At 35.9% G+C, this 19,564-nt stretch overlaps 1 protein-coding gene across 10 annotated transcripts in view; it reads right to left on the bottom strand.

Annotated features, from left to right (window-relative positions):
- The window catches only part of PAPOLA (poly(A) polymerase alpha), a 61,980-nt gene that overhangs the window by 21,907 nt on the left and 20,509 nt on the right, over window positions 1-19,564 (bottom strand). For all 10 annotated transcript variants that reach the window (XM_030319927.2, XM_032593457.1, XM_032593458.1 and 7 more), the window contains exons 4-15: window positions 18,327-18,408; window positions 16,451-16,560; window positions 15,942-15,995; window positions 12,748-12,859; window positions 11,968-12,057; window positions 11,739-11,877; window positions 10,114-10,186; window positions 8,687-8,807; window positions 7,650-7,734; window positions 2,621-2,674; window positions 1,982-2,101; window positions 536-645 (exon numbers count right to left, since the gene is read on the bottom strand). In XM_030319927.2, the coding sequence (XP_030175787.1) occupies window positions 536-645; window positions 1,982-2,101; window positions 2,621-2,674; window positions 7,650-7,734; window positions 8,687-8,807; window positions 10,114-10,186; window positions 11,739-11,877; window positions 11,968-12,057; window positions 12,748-12,859; window positions 15,942-15,995; window positions 16,451-16,560; window positions 18,327-18,408 (1,150 nt within the window). The remainder of the gene's footprint in view (window positions 1-535; window positions 646-1,981; window positions 2,102-2,620; window positions 2,675-7,649; window positions 7,735-8,686; window positions 8,808-10,113; window positions 10,187-11,738; window positions 11,878-11,967; window positions 12,058-12,747; window positions 12,860-15,941; window positions 15,996-16,450; window positions 16,561-18,326; window positions 18,409-19,564) is intronic.

Below are 19,564 nucleotides of genomic sequence, written 5' to 3'. Positions count from 1 at the left end.
ATACACAGAACAGCCTTAGGTTCTGTGAACTACACCCACCATGTGCACTTTAGTTAAACTGGACTACCTTCTATCTCAGGGTATAGGTTAATGTGAAATGTAGCTCTAATCACCCTATTCTCTACCCATGAATCAACACTGGAGTCTATTATTTGACACAGAGAATAAAATTTCCTCAAGTTACCAGATGTCTAGCTTTGAAAATGTCTAAAGTTCAAGATCACTGAGGCAGTCAGACACAGACTCAGTCCTTCACACAATCAATACTCAAGTGGCATCCAATTTTATAAGTAATTGTGAACAAATTTTAAATGGTCCTCCTTAACTTTAAATCTACAATATGAAAAAATCATTTTTATCTTAGACATGACCAAAACTAATACCTAATCCAAAAACATTAATTAAGATTATTTTGATAACCACTGTTCAATATTCCCAAGTAAATTAACAGTTACTGCAAATATCGCTATGGTATACATGAAGACAAATTCAAATATGCAAGTTATGGGTTTTGATCATCCCAGTAGAGATATACCTGTATCTGTGAAAGACTGAATATCATAGGTGAGATCAACACTGAGATTTTCAGAGTTTTCTGTTTTTTTAAACACTAACCCAATCACCCACATCGTGCGAAATTCTTCCCTGCAAAGTAAGAAAAGCGTTACTAGTTTATTTCATGAAAATGTTAGCAATGTGGTTACAATCTGAGGTACGTGGGAAAACAGGATACAAATGTATAAGCAAACTAAGTTCTAAACCCAAACCCGATCACTACTCCAAGCCCTCCCCCATGCCTGTCATTCCCGCCCCTAACCCTGACCCTATATAAACAGGGTGCTGACGACCAACGTTAACGACCCGAAAGTACCAAAGTACAAAAAAATGACCCGAAAGTACCAAAGTATAAAAAAAATGACCCGAAAGTACCAAAGTACAAAAACTATGTTCAAACTGAAGAGGGAAAAGGAATAATGCATTTTAGAAAAATCTGAAACAAAAAAGGTGATTCTAGATATAAAAATTTAACTAGAACTTAACATACATTCCTTAAAATGTTACAACTCAATCAAAAACGTGGCACGGACAATAATGTGACTACAGCATAACAACAGGAACAATGGGTGATTCAGCTACTTTTGAATCTCTATCAGTAGACTTAATAATCTACTGAAAATATCAGTCTTTTAGTAATTTAGATTACAGCAACAAAAAATTACAAAAAGCTCAAATATACAACTCATTTACAGGACTGCAACAGGAAATAACATGTATAAACAAATCAGAATAACAGCTAAACCACTGCAGCATAATCTCAAATGATCAATTACTTCTATTTTTCAATCTTTCTTTAATGCTACTTTATTTTTTTAAAGCTCGCTACTCAAACTCCCTTCACGTTCCAAATGCAACAAAGTATAAAGCAAAGTAGATTTTGTATGAGTAATAATACAGCAACCACTGAACCAGAAACTGACCTATAAAAGACTCTTAAAAGAAAAACATGAGCCTTTTATTAACAGATCTTCTCAATGTTCCAGAATCCATCACAAATCGGATTTTTGCGAGGTCAAATGAAAGCATGTTCTTTTTTAAAAAATTAAGATAAACAGCAAGACATATTTGGTATAGCAGCTATTCTAACAAGCACAGCACAGTAAGGTGGGGGGGGGGGGAATGTAAAGAAATGCTAAAAGGCAGATCTGCATAATTTGAACTCTAATTAGTTAATAGGTACCTCATCATTAGACTATTATCAGAAAAAACAATTTATTTTAGCATTGATTTTTCTCAAGAAATAGTTTTTCTCTTCAAGGTTTCTGATGCGGAAAACCTAAACTATAAATCTCAAATTGGTGTTGTGCCTTATCTGATCAACGGAATAGGGACTCTAGTTATTAAAAATCGACTATAAAAAGCTTCTATGAGTAAAAGCTGAAAGGGAGAGGAGGAAACTAGATTAAGTTAGAAGACTGCTTACTTGTCAGGATTTTCTTTGGGTGCTGGAAATGACTGGGGATTCACATGAGCCAGTGTAATAAATTCGTTCTTCTCCAAACTTCCAACCAGGATTCGGATTTTTGATTCCACCAAGCCCACCCTGAACAAATGTCACTTAGTATTAATGAAAATTCTGGTTAATTTAAAAAATAAAATAAAATGCACAAAGTCAAGTATGTTTATGCAAAGCAGTAACAGGAAGTTCACACTTAAACACACGTGAGAGCAGTTCAACCATCTGAACGTCCACAGATAAAACCAGTCTCATGCTCTAACCAAAAATGCTGATGCAAAAACTGAGGAAGGAGAACCAAGCCACATTTCAAACTAAGAAGGTTACAAAAGACATCCCCGCAAATATTTAAAGGATAAAAATCAGGACACTAAAACAAAGCACCTTAAACATACAGTTAGCGATACGTGGATCTCCTTATGGAGAAATAAAAACGGAAATGGTGTATGGATCCCCAAATTCCTCTACTTCCATTTCAAGTAGTAAAGCTCGGCTTATGAATCAAACCAAACTGGATGGGAGCACAACCTCCTCCCATCTCCTACTGTGCTCTGTAGCTATCTGACTTTTGCTTATTTTTTCTGTAAAGTCTAATCTTATACTCACCATTCTAGGCGCTGTTTTTCTGTTGGCGCACTTGCTAGAAGTACAATATAATGCCTTTGGAGATAAAGACAACATGCTATTTATTTTATTTAACTGCTTTGTGCTGGATATTAATACCATAATGTAATAGCTTTGCGACAGTTACAGATCAGCATCAATTTAGCAAGGGGGGATCGCAATCTCAGTATGTCCATAAAATCATAAAAGCTAATTTTCACAAGTTTCTAACTACTGGTGAGTTTAATTCTTCTAAAAAAAAAAAAAAAAAAAAAAAGAGTGATTTTATAAATAATTACCCCAAAGCAGCTTAATTCAAGGACAATGAATAAACATGAACTGATGGGTTTGGTCCAAAGACTCTGATGGAGTGCTTTCTATCTATAAGCTGCTCACTAAAATATATTAAAACAAACATGTTTTAATTGAAGTAACGCACCATGGCTTTGGACACAAAAACAGGATCACTAAATACACATATTCTATCAGTAAGTTCAAAACAGTTCAAACACATCATGCTTTTTAACTCAAATTAAAAGGTAGCAAAAATTAAACTGAATACTGAAGGTAGGCCTCAGGATTTTATTCAAGGAAGAGTGTAAACTTCTATTAAAAAAAAAAAAAAAGCAGACTTCACTAACGTGAGATCAACACAGAAATCTGATTTTTATGCGGAATCCAATTCCATCAGAGAAAAGGCAAGTTTTCATTTCACAAAATACCATCAGAACTAAATACCTATTTTTAATCTTTTTAAATCAAACTATTTACAACTAGAGTATAATCCATATAATTTTATAATACCAAAAAACTTTCATCCAATATACTCTTCTACAGAACCCATCTCAGAGGTGCTAGAAGCCAAACTTCTCACCAGAAACTACCTCACAGAAAGCAAACTCACACCATTACCAAGGATAGTTACTAGTTTGGAAAGCTGGGGTATGACGAAAATTTTTAAATTAGTTTACTCTTTTAAAAGGCTGAACCCCTTATTGTTCACATCTGACGAATGAGGTTTTCAGGCCAAAAGCGGAACGCCTGACCTAGGCCAGGAAAAAAAAACTACTAACCCCAGTTCAAATCAGTCATCTGGAAAAAAAAAAAAAAAGAGAGCGAGAGAGAAAAAACATTTAGGCAGGGGATAGAGAAAATTTGGGAAGTTAAAATACATTTTTTAACCATTCTTCCTTAAAATATTCCATTTGTTTGCTTATTATTTACGCTCATTAAGTATTTAAAAACTAGTCACGATTCTTCATCGCTATGTGACCCAGGTGCGAGACTTGTGTGCGTCCTCTGAAAAATAACATCTCTTACTGGCAGGGGAACTGTGAGGTTCAAATGAGTTGGCTTCAAATACTTATAAACTTAAGGGAACACAGGCAGCATATGTAAATGTGGAAACACGGAGACAGGTACGTGAATACGCAGTTCAAACCATACAGACCAGTACTTCCTTCACCACCAGTTTACTTTGTTCTGCATTATTTGGATCAAACCAAATAGGACAAACACAGATGGCCTAAGTAAATAAAAGTTAATAAAAGTCACATAAAAGCACTAAAAGCTCATGCATCTTACGAACACAGAAACCCACTCAGAGCCCTTAAATGCTCTTAAGTCCACTAAAATCCTAACAAGCTCAGTCACCTTATTTCCAGTCCCTGGGAGATTGGAAATGGGCAACAGTTGGGGGGGGGGGGGGGGGAGAGAAGATGGAGAAAGAGCTCACAGAAGTCTAACAACTTACAACAGGAGACAACAAACTATAAAAGCAGGCATGTACACAAAAACAAAAAAAGCAAGATGTCTGCATTCACCTAGTACAGGGGACAAAACTCTCAGTCTCTAAACTACTCTTACAACACTTAAAATGGATGTTCTTAATCACCGCCTTAGTCTTCAGTACAACAAATGTTCTCTATTTACAGAGGCAAAACATACAATCCATTGGAACATAATTTTGTTGGCAATTTAAAGTTTAAAATTTCCAAGTTTAAAGAGTTCAAACTGGTTCTTATTGCAATGCGGGGGGGGGGGGGGGGGCGTGGTAATCTACTCTTGTTATATCCTTCACTCAGCCACATTTAAGCAAATTTAAAGTAGAAGATATTAAATACAGTAATTACATTCAACAGAAATAACCTGCCATTTGGAATCCATTTATAAAACAAAGACTCATCCAACTAAGAAACAGAAACCAAATCCCAACCAAGTTTGTTAACAAAGTTTTAAAAACCAAAACTGGTATTCAATTCCTAAGATCTGTACCAGAGAATAGAAAAACCAAGAAGTACTTCAAAATTTAGACTACATAATATCTTCTTATTGCTGTCCTAAAGAATGTGATCCCCTATTTCCAACTGCTACTATAATTTGCTTAAGATGTTCAAATGCTTTCAGGAGACACTTTTGAAGCCTTAATGCAATGGTCATTAACTTGACCCAAACTTAAAGTATGTTTCCCCCCAAAAAATTTTTTTTCACTATAAAAATGTATCCCAAATGAATTAAAACCTATTTAAAAATTCCTAAGAACAATTTAGTTGCTTTTATTACCTAATAACTATTTCCAACCAAAATATAGTATGTAAGTAGGTTTCCTGGCCATTTCATCAGAATATTGTACTTGGGTAAACTACAACTCAGATATGTGCACTGAAAAATATAATCATCTTAGAGAAAACTCCTCACAATTCCATCTTTAATTCAGAAACAAAAGTTTACAGTTTAGTATTTTAAGTTTTTAAAACATTTTAAGGCTAATTATTCTATTCACACATACACCTTGAAATTATAATCCTACACCCTAGAGAACATGTTGGCCCCTCCCTGTTACCTCTCCTCCTTTTTCCAATTGAAATGGAACACCTGAATGAAGTATTCACATTTCCTATGTCAACGATGATTACCTTTATTGCTATGTGTCAACCTGAATAATCTTAAAGGAAAAACATGAGAATTATCTTCTTGTAGCTATTTAAAATTGAACAGAGCGAGGTTATCCCTTTTTCTCAAAGAACACCGAGATCATCTGGAAGATGGATTTGTCTGCTTTGTAAGACAAATGAAATTTCCCCCATGGTTCCCACCCTTCCAAGAATGACAGGCAGGGATATTACAACCTAAGATCCAATACATAACCAACGGCCCTGGTTTCAGGACACACTAAGCCAACTCTGACTCAAGAGACAACTAAGGATTTCGATTCAGTTGTACAGCCCACTTGGGGGGTATTACACGTGATACGTTAAAAGGAAAACTTCAAACCTGTGACTAACTGCACGTTCTAATGATAGTAAGCACTAGACTATTCTAAAGAAAAACATTTTGGGAGAAGTTAAAAATACAAATAGGATTTGGAAGATGAAACTAGCCCATTATTGTCATGCTTTCAAATCTGTTTTCCCAGGACTCACAGCTAAAACTTAAATTTTTCTGATAGAATGCCCTCTATTTGTTGCTACTTCCTCATATCTCATCATGCTTGAAGTCATTTTTGATCACCTAAAATGATTTGTTTCAAGAGAATTCAGTAAATAATCTGTAACCTTTTAATCAGTCCATTGAAGACCTTATAGGGACCGTTTGGTGTCAGTTAAAGGACAGCTCAAAACTTTTAAAAGAAAAAAGATTAAGCAAGGTTTAAAAAAAAAAAAACCTTCAAAGCTCTAGTAATGCAAATTTATTCAAATAGATGACACTATCAAGGTTTCAAATTTCAACAATTAATCTTTCTTCAAGTGAAGGAAGCCATTTCAGAAACCTCATTCTACCCACCTGGAGTTCTACCAGGAAGTGATAGGAAGAATGAATCTAATTTCGTCTTTGATTCTCAGGGATTAAGAGATGCTGATACTTTTCTACAAAACCAGTTGCTTCCTTATTCTCCATACAAGTAATTAAGTACTTTGATGTTGTAGTTTTTAAAGTATCAGAATATATGTTTATTAGTTTAAATGTTCAAAAGGTACTTCCTCAACATTGGTTAAAATAAAAACAAAAACAAAAAAAAAAACAAAAAAAAAATCTGCCAAATGGAAAAGCACAAACTTACGGGGAATAATAAACATGAGCATTCAATGTTATGCTATTTAAGTTTTTTACTGACAACGCAGTGCTCCCAGAACACAACAATTAAGCTGGCTCCATATTGCTTTTTCATGCAAAAGATACAGAAACAAAACACAGAGACATCATGAAGGTCATCATTCTTGTTTTTAATTGGGGAAATAGCATAAAGCAACCTTGCTTAGATTATTACAAAACACAATCCAACACAAGATCAAATGGTCAGGAAAGTTTCAAGCATTAAAGAAAAAAAAATTTTTAAGTGGGACTTTGGCAAGTTTTCAGCTCAGGGCAAATAAAAGTGCAAGTCCGTTTTTTTCGTTTTAAAAAGTAAGATTTATTATAACTTACAATTTTCATCAAAACCAACACAATCAGGCTTTTAACCTGTACTATGGTATTATCATTATATTAAAACCATTAGTAAAAAATATTACACCCACTTAGATCCCAAGAAAATTATTTGTAGCAATGTCGGAAGGGGCTTTATTAACATTAGGGGGAAATGGTAGGCCAATCATGTGCTTTACTTACTAGAAACCCTTTCCTGACTCTATGTTGACATTTTATTAGCTCTGCCTATGTTCATATAGGATCTCAATGGTAAGTTTCCAGAGCTGGCTGGAAATAGTTTCCTAAGAGAGAACAGTAACTACAGATTTCAACTGCTCACTCCTTTGCCAAAGCATACAGATTGAGAGTTCAGGTGACGACTGAGACGCCTACAGAATGGATGTTGCTACATACGTGGGAGTTGGGTTACACCAGGTAGCAAACGGTAGGGGCTACACTTCACCTCAACAAAGAAAAAATAAGGGGTTTACTAAAATCAATACAACCTTTGTGACAGGAAGGAAAATTTAAACTACATTAGCCTAGCAAGAAGAGAGGTCACATATGCTACCATTAAACCATTACTTAAGAGAGTAACATGTCTGACATGCCTTAAAATACATACTTGTACTTTTGAAAGAAGTTTGGAGCTTCAAAAAGTTTGGACCACTCTGCCTTACTCAGCAAAATTTCATCTGTGATAGCAAGACCTAAATTAAAAACATATTAAAATGTTGGCATGCTTCGGTCTAACAATCTAAAATTTTAAAGATCTTAAACATACCACATGCATTCACTATGATCCTAAAATCATAACTTTAACAAATAGCGATTTTGGTCTATCGACTTTACAGCACAGAGACTCTTACATACGTACACACTTTTCAGAAAGCTGGAGGATTTTTTCAGAGCCAGGTTTCTGGTAAATTACCATTACTCTAAATGCCATGCTCATAGGATGACTCTCTCCAAAAACTGAAGCACTGTCGTTAACCAAGAAAGAAAAATTTCCCCAAAGCTCTGATTCTTGCCTTTCTAAAAACAAGCTTCCTAATGTTCCTAAGCGACATCCTCCCATGAAGAGCCTCTTCAGACTACAGAAAAGAATCTTACACTTCTGAGTTTGAAGCCGGTAGTGGTACAGCTAATTCTGTTTCCTTGACTATTATCAAGCAAATCAAACAATCCTGTTTCAGCTACTTCCCTCAAAGACGTTTTTAGGCAATGAAATTAACAGTACTGCTGCGAATGGAAGTTTAGAGGTTTTTCCAAAATAATAGGCACTTTGGCCCCAATCCTGCTCAAAGCTCTTTCCAAGTATATACAGTGCCTGGTAAAAAGCATCTCTCACGTCACCCAGTGGAGACAAACTGGTAGCATTTAAAACTGTACATGGCAATGGTATGGCACTAAGCCCGTAAAGGCACAGCCAAGGAGACAGCTTTAAACTGGTTAACTTTCCAGTATATAATCAAACATAATTTGCCTCAAAGGAATTGAATGGAGCTTTTCAAGTCACTTCTCAAATATATACTGTAATCAATCAATAAACACCAAAACCCACTTCAGTGAATGCTTTCTTCAATTTCAACTGTATAACTGGGTCTACAATGGTATGTAAATCCTTCGTGTATAAAGGAGAGCATAAGGATAAACACTTACCTTGTTTAAACTCCTCAACCATGACCATCCGTGTTGAAACGGACACATTGTACGTGGAGTTCTGTTGTGGGTATGCTGGTGTAATTATAGGCATAAGATGGTACCTATCACTGGGGTTTACCTACATACAACAACAGCCAATCAGTTTCTTCAAGTACATATGCAACAGATACTTGGACTTTTTACCCCTTGTTAAACTGAACCAATGATTAAATTTTAGTTCACTCATAGCTGGAGTTGAGAAAGAAAAACCATGTAAGGAGACATCGTTTTTACAGAATTTCTTTATAGAATCAGAGATTTGGTCTACACTAAAGGTTTGCTTCAATCATTTGGGCATGACTATTCTGGCAACCTTAAATAGTGTACCTGTCGAGCAAAAAAAGTTCTAGTTGGGCATCTACTGATGTTTAGTTTTTCTTTTTTCAACAACAGAAATGGGGATGCACACATAATTATACTTTTCGGAAACGTCCTAACAGTGTTCTGTGCAAAACAAATTTTAAACAAGATGGAAACGTAGTTTTTAATGTACCGTTAACTTAAAGGACGTATAAACTTATTAACACATGCGGAGACTAGGTTACCCATGGTGGTACCATTTTAAGAAAAAAATGAAATGACTTAATAACTTAATCTGTATACTAATGATACGTGACATATTTCCACAAAGGAAATGGTAAACTCACATCCTTCCAAAATTAAATGCTTGGGGTTTGGAAAACTTGAAAATACATAGCTTGATGTAATTAACAGAATTTAAAACTGACATTATACTGCAATAAGACAGCAAATTAATGTAGAAAATCGAATCTATAGACCTTAAAGTCTTATTGAAACCTATGTTTATCAATTAAAAAATTGCTTGTTAACATTTAAACTGAGTAAGCGATAAAGGTCGTAATTTCCCATAAAGCAGAAAAGAAGCTCTTCTTTTAGCCCAACCAGGTTTTTGTAATCTGAAATATCCCAACCAATTTTTAAAATTACATCATAATAATCAGAGCGATACTGCTTAGAAGTTATCTGCCACACGTAAACATTAGACAGTTCTCCTACCACAACCCAATTTTAACATTTAGATCAAATAAAAAAATACAGGAATTTTGAGTATCTTTTATTTTTTTTTTTAAGCACAAATGCCCACACAACTTTGACTTACAAGGTAGTTCTATGTAGAATAAATTAAAATGTTAGTGAACTTGATATTATAAACTATGTACAATTAAATGGAGTTTACAGGGTACATAATTATGCTTCTCACATCAGAGGACAATTATAGTTGATGTTATCTAAAAAAAAAAAGTGTAATACGGACATGTCCACTCATACGTAAAAGGATGGGAAGTCTCCCTGAAGATTATGCAGATGATTTTTACTTGTTATTGCACAGTGCGAATTTGTAGGGGAAAAAATAATACACTAACCCTTGGGTCCCATACAGGCAAATTAAGATTGCATTCTTCAGGCTGTTTCAATAGCACTGGATTTGGCCATTCCCTGTTTAAAAAGATTGTAGCACTTGATAAGACTATTGGATATTACCATCTAAACGTATTTTGTTAAACATACAGCATTTGTGAATGTGATCCTTCTTCATTCATTTTGCCCTCTTGATATATATAATCTCTTACTCCTTTCTGTTGATGTTAACACCACTCAAAATACTTTTCCTCTATGAAATTAACTTAAACCATTTGGTAGCTTTCTTAGGCTGAAGTCAAAACATCTTCTCTGACTCTCAAAGAACTGATAAAGCATTATTCTTTTTTTCTTCAGTACTATCCCAGGGCATTTGATGTGTTCACCTCAACCTTCAACAGGATAAATCCCTCTTGAAAGATAAAAATCCTCTCTTTATACTAGCTATGTTCAAAGACAAGTGAGGATGAAAAAGTTCACTCATTTAGGCAAAGGAATATGAATAATTACAGAAATTGATTTGGAAAATTTTTCTCTATCTCACGACTTAAAAGTTGTTAACATGAATATGTGTAATGAAACCTTGTGACGCAAATACGTTGTTTTCAAGATGCATTCTATGAGTTAGCTACCTCAGTCCTTTATTGAAGTGTTTAAAAATTGGAAAACATTTGCCACCCTTAGTATCAAGCTTAGCTTTTTAGAAATATTGTTTGCTATGTATGTGTAACATTACAGAAATCCTGACATCCTGTAGTCAATCTCCTCAAAATTGATTATATGTGATTAAGTGCTATCAAATCTGTAAATAACAGAATGTGTACTGAGAAGTGTGGCATAGTTCTAAATTATATTTCCAATAACTCAAATTTTTATAAAAGTAATTAAAAAGAACTGTTTTTGCAGAGGGAGTAGGTACAGGGGTTCGTAGGTATAGAGTGGGAAGACAAATCTCTGATACCAATTTGATTAAAAATCAAGAAACTGAATCTTTTAGGCCAAAGAAACTAATACGAATTGGCAATAATTTTTTATCTTACTTTTCTAAAAGAAATAATGTTTGACAAATGTGAACATAATGAAATGAGGAAGCTTTAAGGGAAAAAAAAAAAAAAACTCTCCTGGGTCAATGACTAATCTCCGAGGGATGACAAATTGCCATTTTTTACACGTTTATATTCTTAAAAGCTTTTTACATACAATTACATTTTTAATGCTTTGCCAAAGATAAATGGGCAACTGAAACAAAAAACAATTCCCAAAACTAATGACCTATAGGTTTAGAAGAATCCAAAGAGTAAAAGAAGTGGTATATATAAATTTTATCCAAAGTTCCTGAAACGGATACCATTCATTGGATTTTAGCAGACATGACAGCTAAAATTCAGGGTTTATTTGCAGGATAAGGAAGCACAAAAAGCACCTGCCTTACTATCCTGGGAAAGCCAGGGAAAAGGAACGGAATTTAGGCTTGCCATTTTCTACACAATATGATCTCCCCAAGTCTACCTAAATGGCTACATCATGAACTAAAATTTCAATCTGAAACCAGCTGCAGAAATGTCATAGAAATAAGACTAAACTTCAGTGTCTACAATCAATTTTATTTTAATATAATCTAAACACATACCATTTAGAAAATACCAAGAAAAATTTATGTACAAGAGTTGACGCTATTGCATTTGGATAAAGCTGGCAAGTTCTTGCTACTAGCATAGCCCAGGAAACACCACCGAGGAAACCTAATATATTGGAATAGATGTTGTGGCCTGTTGATAAGGGAAAAGCAAAAAGAAAAGTTAGTGTTGAACAAAAGTTTAAACATTTTTAATAAGCTAGCCAACAAATTCTGAACTCACGTTTGGCCCACAGTTTGATAGCTCTCAGAGTTAACCTGAAGTTGTCAATGTTTGGTACTAGATGTAAAATTTCATCGGTTACCCTGCAACCTGATTAACAGGGAGTGAAAAAACAGAACATTAAATCATCAAAAGTTTAATGACCATATTTCTTTTCAATTTTCTAAGACTGATGTCAAACTTAAATAAAAACATTTCACAGAATCAGTAATATTAACTGATTTAAAAAGCAAATAAAAAACCTAAAACTTGTATCTCCTATCACAAGTATTACCATAAACCAAAGAGTCTGAACTATAATCTACCTCATCTCAAACTTTCATCAGATAAATTAAAACGTCTTCCAGTCCAGATATGCTGAGAAGGTTTTCCTCCCCCTAAGTTTCCAAGAATTATTCTTTGACAGCAAGGCAACAAGCAACATAAATACAACAGTGTTCAAAATTAACCCCTTTAAACACAACATCTGAAAAGGTTACAAAGGATCATCATCATCATCACAACTAATTCGGTTATACAGTGAAACCGACACCACTAGCAACAGAGTACAGATGTCAGTCTTTAAATGTCCCAGAAAGAAAACATGTTAACAGTTCAAGATACCAGTGAATAAAATAAATTCCCTCTGGCAGTCTAGCTATTAAGTAACGTGTATTTTATCTGACTCGCTATGGGTAAATAGCATGGCTATAAAAAGCTCCATTATAAAATCTGAGTTAAAAACGATTTCATATTTGACAAGAACAGCTACTACACAAACGGAAGTGGGTTTTAACATACCGTTAAGACTTCTTATGCATCTTATGTCTAAATTCTTAAGCAGACTGTCGTCTCGTAAGTCCAAGTCTTCCGGAATAGTCTGCAGTGCTAATCTTGCAAACAAAATATCAATCTAGAACAAAAACAAAACTCAATGTTCCATATACATCAAACTATTTTTAAGGCATTTCTTTAAAAAAACAAAACACTTAATACTCTTTAAAGCCAGGATCTTCTCATCAACTATAAACATGACAACGCCTCCAAAAGGCCAAACAACACGAATCTGTACCACAGGTATTTTTTTTTTAATTTTTTTTTTTAATGTTTACTTATTTTTGAGACAGAGAGAGACAGAGTATGAACGGGGAGAGGGTAAGAGAGAGAGGGAGACACAGAATCTGAAACAGGCTCCAGGCTCTGAGCCGTCAGCCCAGAGCCTGACGCGGGGCTTGAACTCACGAACTGCGAGATCATGACCTGAGCCGAAGTCAGACGCTTAACCGACTGAGCCACCCAGGCGCCCCTGTACCACAGGTATTTTAATCAGATGTTAAAACATAGCACTATGAAAGAGAACTTGAATAAATACCTACTTGTCATTTTAGTCATGCTTACTAAGTTTTATTTACTAAAGTTCATTAACGCAAAAATTAACTGTTTAGTTCTCCCTCTATATGAACTGTGAATTGATCATATATGAAACAATACAGTGCCCAAATACAAGGCCAGTATCCCTACATTTAGCCCAAATACAGCTGCCAGTAAAAAGGGGGCTCCTTATGTTTAAGAACTTACATATCTGTAACATTACACTATGTTTCCCCAACTTAGTTTTGACTAAATAGAAACAACCCAAAAAAAAAAAAACACTAGCTAATTCTGAAGGCTTAGAGAATGAAACGGACAACACTTTTTCCCTTTTCCTCAAGAAAAGGTGACAGCACAAAGAAACGGCATGGATTTGGTTGTTATTCCTGAGGGCATGATTTCATGGTTCTAAAACTTCGGATGCTGTCTATGTCTAAAATAAGCCTCTTAGAGTATCAATTTAAAAAGCAGTATTTTAAGAGCTTATTGTGAAAAATCACTCAAACATGCACCTATAGACCAGAAAAACAGCTGTACACTTTTATAAATAATTCCTCGTGGCACAGGATAAAAGTTCCAATGAGGGGCGCCTGGGTGGCTGAGTCGGTTAGGCGTACAACCTTCAGCTCAAGTTATGATCTCACGGCTTGTGAGTTCAAGCCCCGCTTCGGGCTCTAGGCTGACAGCTCAGAGCCTGGAACGTGCTTCAGATTCTGTGTCTCCCCCCCTCTCTCTCTCTCTGCCCCTCCCCTGCTCATGCTCTGTCTCTCTCTCAAGAATAAACAAACATTAAAAACAATTAAAAAAAAAAGTTCCATTGAAACAAATTCCAACATCCAAATAGCTCCTCCAATATAGACAGAAATAATGATCATGTGCTTACAAAAACAGATACCTCAAAAAGCAACTCAAGGAGACTGCTAATTAAAGTTAGGATAAAATGGGGGTGGCCGGCTGGCTCAGTCCATTAAGATGATCTCCCGATCATGGGATTAAGCCCCGTGTTAGGCTCTGCGCTGAGCGTGGACCCTACTTGGGACTGTCTCTCTCACCTCTCTGCCCCTCCCCGACTGGTGCATGGCGCACACACGCTCTCACTCTCTCTCTAATAAAAATAAACTTAAAAAAAAAAAAGTTAGGGGGCGCCTGGGTGGCGCAGTCGTTTAAGCGTCCGACTTCAGCCAGGTCACGATCTCGCGGTCCGTGAGTTCGAGCCCCGCGTCGGGCTCTGAGCCTGGAGCCTGTTTCCGATTCTGTGTCTCCCTCTCTCTCTGCCCCTCCCCCGTTCATGCTCTGTCTCTCTCTGTCCCAAAAATAAATAAACGTTGAAAAAAAAATTAAAAAAAAAAAAAAAGTTAGGATAAAATGATTTTTAAAATGTTGCAATGTAAACACATTCCCGAAAACTGTTTTTTTTTTATATAACGTATGGACAGAAAACGAATACATTAAATATTTCGAGTAACTATTTGATTTTCATCTCCATCTTGAAAAGTTTACACAATTGAGTTGGGTCTTCCACCAAAACACAACCTCCTATCGTTTGATAACGTTCCTTTGGGAAAAACAGGGCACTGCTATACGTTACAGACGGTTTTATATTTATTTGAACATTGACAACAAATCTATCTAAACCTGACAAACCTTCAATCAATTTAACATTTTATGTCAACTTATTAAGGACCTTTACTAAATTTAACATTTAACGTGTACTTATTTTATATCTACTTTTCAAGGACGATGGAGCTGGGCATCTTATGTAGCAATTATAGAAGTCGCTTTTTTTGTAAACAATAAAGCATTACCCTTCCAGTTTTCAGAATTTTACAATCTGCACTATGACTACCAGTGGCTTCCCAGCACCATTACATACGGCAGAAGTGACACAGGTAACTGAAGGCGCTTCACTGTCTTATCAGCTTTGTTCCAACTGCCTTCTCTACAAATGTGGAAAGTAGCAGACAGAAATGAGTGTCATCTCAAGAATTTGAACTCCTAAATCCTCCCCTCCCAGAAAATATCTCTGCATACACAATATCAGGTCACAGTTTTCTCTAAACTTCTTAAATATTTCATTTAAATGAGGTCAAGGCAAAGTTCTAGCAAAAATAGATTGTGTTATTGCCTTAATGAGACTAAAAGTCTATAAAATTTGCATGTGGAGAACCTACCAAGTAAATGGTTCCACAGAAGCATTTCAAAGTCAATGTTGCATTATTGCTGCCTATATTTTAGCTCTCAATTTCATGAGGCTCTTTTTAAAAGACTAAAACTGATATTGTACAAAGAACAGGGAGTCAATTCCGTTAAAAAATTTTAATTTTTATGTTTTTATTTATTTTTGAAGGAGAGAGAGTGACAGAGCATGGGCGGGGGAGGAACAGAGAGAGAGGGAGTCACAGAATTCGAGGCAGGCTCCAGGCTCTAAGCTGTCAGCACAGAGCCCGATGCGGGGCCCAAACTCACAAACTGTGAGATCGTGACCTGAGCTGAAGTCGGACGCTTAACCGACTGAGCCACCTAGGCATCCCCCCAAAAAAATTTTAGTATCATACCAACTCAGCAATTAAAATAAACTTTCAGCCTACCCCAATCAAAATTACACACAGCAAGAACTGCCTTACCTCTATCCCATCAAAACACAGTTTGATAACTGGTACAAATGCCTCTTCAACAGCCTGTAAGAAAATTAAACAAACTCAGTGTCGCTGCAAGTACAGATTAGACCTATACTAGTTTTAGCAATTGTAAGTGAATGGGATTATCTGAAACTGCTTATACATAATTTAGCAAAATGCCTGACAAAGACTAGGTTCTCAGCAACTAGCTTTAAGACACTAGGCTCTTGAATCAGACAAACCTAGGTTCAAATCCTTGATTTCTGCCACTCAGATATGTCATTGTGGCTACATCGCTTAATGTTTATTTTGTTTGCCTTATTTCCTACTCTGTTCATGGGATTAAGTTTATGATTTCAGACTTGTTGTAAAGAGTAAAATGCAAGCATACATGTTAAGCACTTGAAAGGGTCTGGCAAACTGCAAGAGCTCAATAAATGATGGCTACACCATAAAATTCACTCAGTTCACTGATGTTTATAACTCCTCCCCTTTCACCCCAAACATTTACGCACTCTTAAATCTTTTACTTCTTCCTGTAATTTCAACTTATCATAGAATGAGGTGAAAAAGTCACTTCGATCAACATGTCTTGGTGCAACACACAACGCATCAATATCGGCACCTAAAAAAAATTAAGCCCATCAACCACTAATTACTATTACAAGAAAATTATTTTACATCTTATCATGGCAGTACTTGATGTTGAGATTCTGTTAACATTATACCGGTGAGCCTCTAAAAATGTGCCCTTCCCCTTAAAGAAAGTACTGGTCAATATAGGGAAAACGTCATCTTAATTGATGGGATATCTTTTTTCCTACAGCATCCTATTTATAGCGGCCCAGGTGACCTGGGAGTCAAACAAAGGGGACTCAGATAGGACTTTAATGGTGAAGAGGGGGAACTTTTCAAGAATACACCCAACATCCTGATGTTGCTAGTCATAGCCATGTTCATTAGCAAACCACACACACACACACACACACACACACACACACACACACACACACACACGGTTTTCTTCTACACATTCTGTGACTGGTATTTACAGGCCTCTATCTGGACCCTAAATGGGACCTATAGAATAAACTTCAAAAAGGATCACTGGCAAGAATCAAATAGGCAGGCCAATGTAAGATATCTGTTACAAATTCAGTGCCTGATAGTAGGCCAGCACAGAGTACATAGGGGAAACACAAAAGAGATGACTTAAATCAAGAACCAGGATCCTAAAAGGGAGAGATCAATGTGGAATCAGGTCAACATAGTCATTCTCCTAGAAGACTCAATAGCTAAGGCATTACTCTGAAGGCTGTATATTTAGCACATACATGAAAGAGAAAAGCGTACCCGTACAGGACACATCAGAAGCAAATGCACTAACTACCACTGGCACGGAGCAGCGGGAGGTGGGGAGGAAGGAGGCCAGAACAAAGAGAACACTACACTGGCAGACACTTTTAACACAGAAGCCTGTGGTTAATGGCTGAAGAATCCTGGTTCCGCCAAGACATGACTGGGAGAAACTGTCCAAGCCTACTGCCTCTTTAAGTCTCAGACTTCTATTTGTTAGCTAAGAATAAGAGTACTGAGGAATAAATAAGATCATGAAGACGAGAGCTTACTATTAAGGAGCCCATAAATGTTCTCTGCCATGACAACATTTTCACTGGGTAGGAAAAAACTACAAGTGCAAGTGAGAAAATACTGCCAGTGATTACCAGTGGCTGCAGATACACACTGTTTTGGCTCGTTTTTTTGCTTAACTGTATTTTACAACTGTGGGGGGAAAAAAGCATGGGGAAGAGAAAAAAAAAAGCAAGCAGAAAAGAAAATCCACAGGTCTTTTTTAAAAGCTTTAATTCATTTTTGTTCTGATCTCCCAACTTCATTTTCTTCAGGTAGAGGAAATGATGTAGAGAACAGCACTGTCCAAAAAAGAACTCTCCGATGAGAAAAATGTTCTATATCCGCACTCTGCAACACGGGAGGCACTGCATTTTTTTTTTTAATTGAAGTACAGTTGACATACAATCTTGTATTAGTTTCAGATGTACAACACAGTGATTCAACAACATTATATATACATTATGCTGTGCTCACCACTCTCAGTCACCATATTACTATACAACATCACTGCAATACTACTGACTATATTCCCTATGCTGTACAGAACTGATTTTTTTCATTTACTTAATACTGTATTGGACAGTGCAGGTTTAGAAGGCATCTTTATCTTCTTAACCAACTTTAGGCCCCTTGAAGTACTCTATCTCCCACGCAAACCTAAGCTGTATGATACAGAGGTAACTGAGACGAATGTGTCATTATGATGTATGATGAACTAAAACAAGTACTCCGTCTCAAGATAATTAAAACAGTATTTACCTTTTGTATGTACTCCTAATCTGTAAGATCCAAATGTAAAAATTTTTCCTCCAACATTTTCAATTACAGATTGTGGAAGATTCTGTTTAAAGAAACAAAAAAAAAAATGGGTATTTTGTCAGGGGAGTACAAAGGAAATTATTGCAAATAGCACTATATATGAAAAAAGAAAAAAAAAAATAACTCCAAGTAAGAATTCAGTGCACATTTATGGAGGCAAAACAAACTCTATAAGCTCTACAAAATACCAGGCCTTCATATATCAACCAATTTTGAAATTCAGGCAATTTCCAACTTTTAATGAGCATTCTTTAGTGACCCAAACCACTTTAGAATTTTGCCACATTTCTGGAAACTGCTATAAAAGAGGACTGAGAGTGTGTAATTCCATAGGAGCCGTGTTAGAAGCAGATTTTTACTCATTTTTATTCATGACTAAGATGTTGCACCCATCATGAATGTTAGAATATTAAAAAAAACACATATTCTGACTGCTTAGAAGATTACAGTCAATGATCATATTGAATACCCCATAGTACATCACAGTATAATTTTACCGTATCAAAAGTGACTTTAAGGCCAATACGGCTACATAATAGTTCAGATTCTCAAAAGGTTTTGGTGGGATGACTGAACAGAAAACTTACTGACAGTTTCTTAGAGGAGAAACACCCAGAAAAAGGAAAGGAAAGCATTGAAAAACCATCTTCCTGACCCTGGTACTCATCTTCCTGACCCACGGTACTCACTATGGTGAGTATTTAATGCCACTGGAAGTAAGGATAATACATGCCCAAACAAAAAACAATTTTAACGTGTGCCAGGTCAATGTTTCTCTTCACTTTCTAATTCCTCAGTAAAGTCTGATTCACTACCAAACCCCAAATCATTCCTCACCTCCCCCAAATAACATAAACAGTGTTACTTCTTACTCCAAAACCCTAACAATCAATCATAAAGATTCAGGGACTCCCTTGTTTTTTAAGGACACTTTTAATCATCACCTACAGAAAACAGACGATCTGTTATGTAAAATATTACATTTTTTTGTCTTCCTATATTTTGAAAACTAAAAACCTCACATGCAAAGATGGCCTGGTTATTTAAATTAATCCAGTAAGATGCTGCTGAAATAGGTCTACAAAGGGAGTTAGGAAGAAGCTACCTGAGAACACTGACTTCCTAGTAAAACACGAATCTTCTGGACGAGCAAGCTCTAAAGAACTGTCCAATATAGT

Source organism: Lynx canadensis, chromosome B3 (assembly GCF_007474595.2).
Source record: "Lynx canadensis isolate LIC74 chromosome B3, mLynCan4.pri.v2, whole genome shotgun sequence".
NCBI lineage: Eukaryota > Metazoa > Chordata > Mammalia > Carnivora > Felidae > Lynx > Lynx canadensis.
This window is presented reverse-complemented; position numbering and strand designations above follow the sequence as displayed.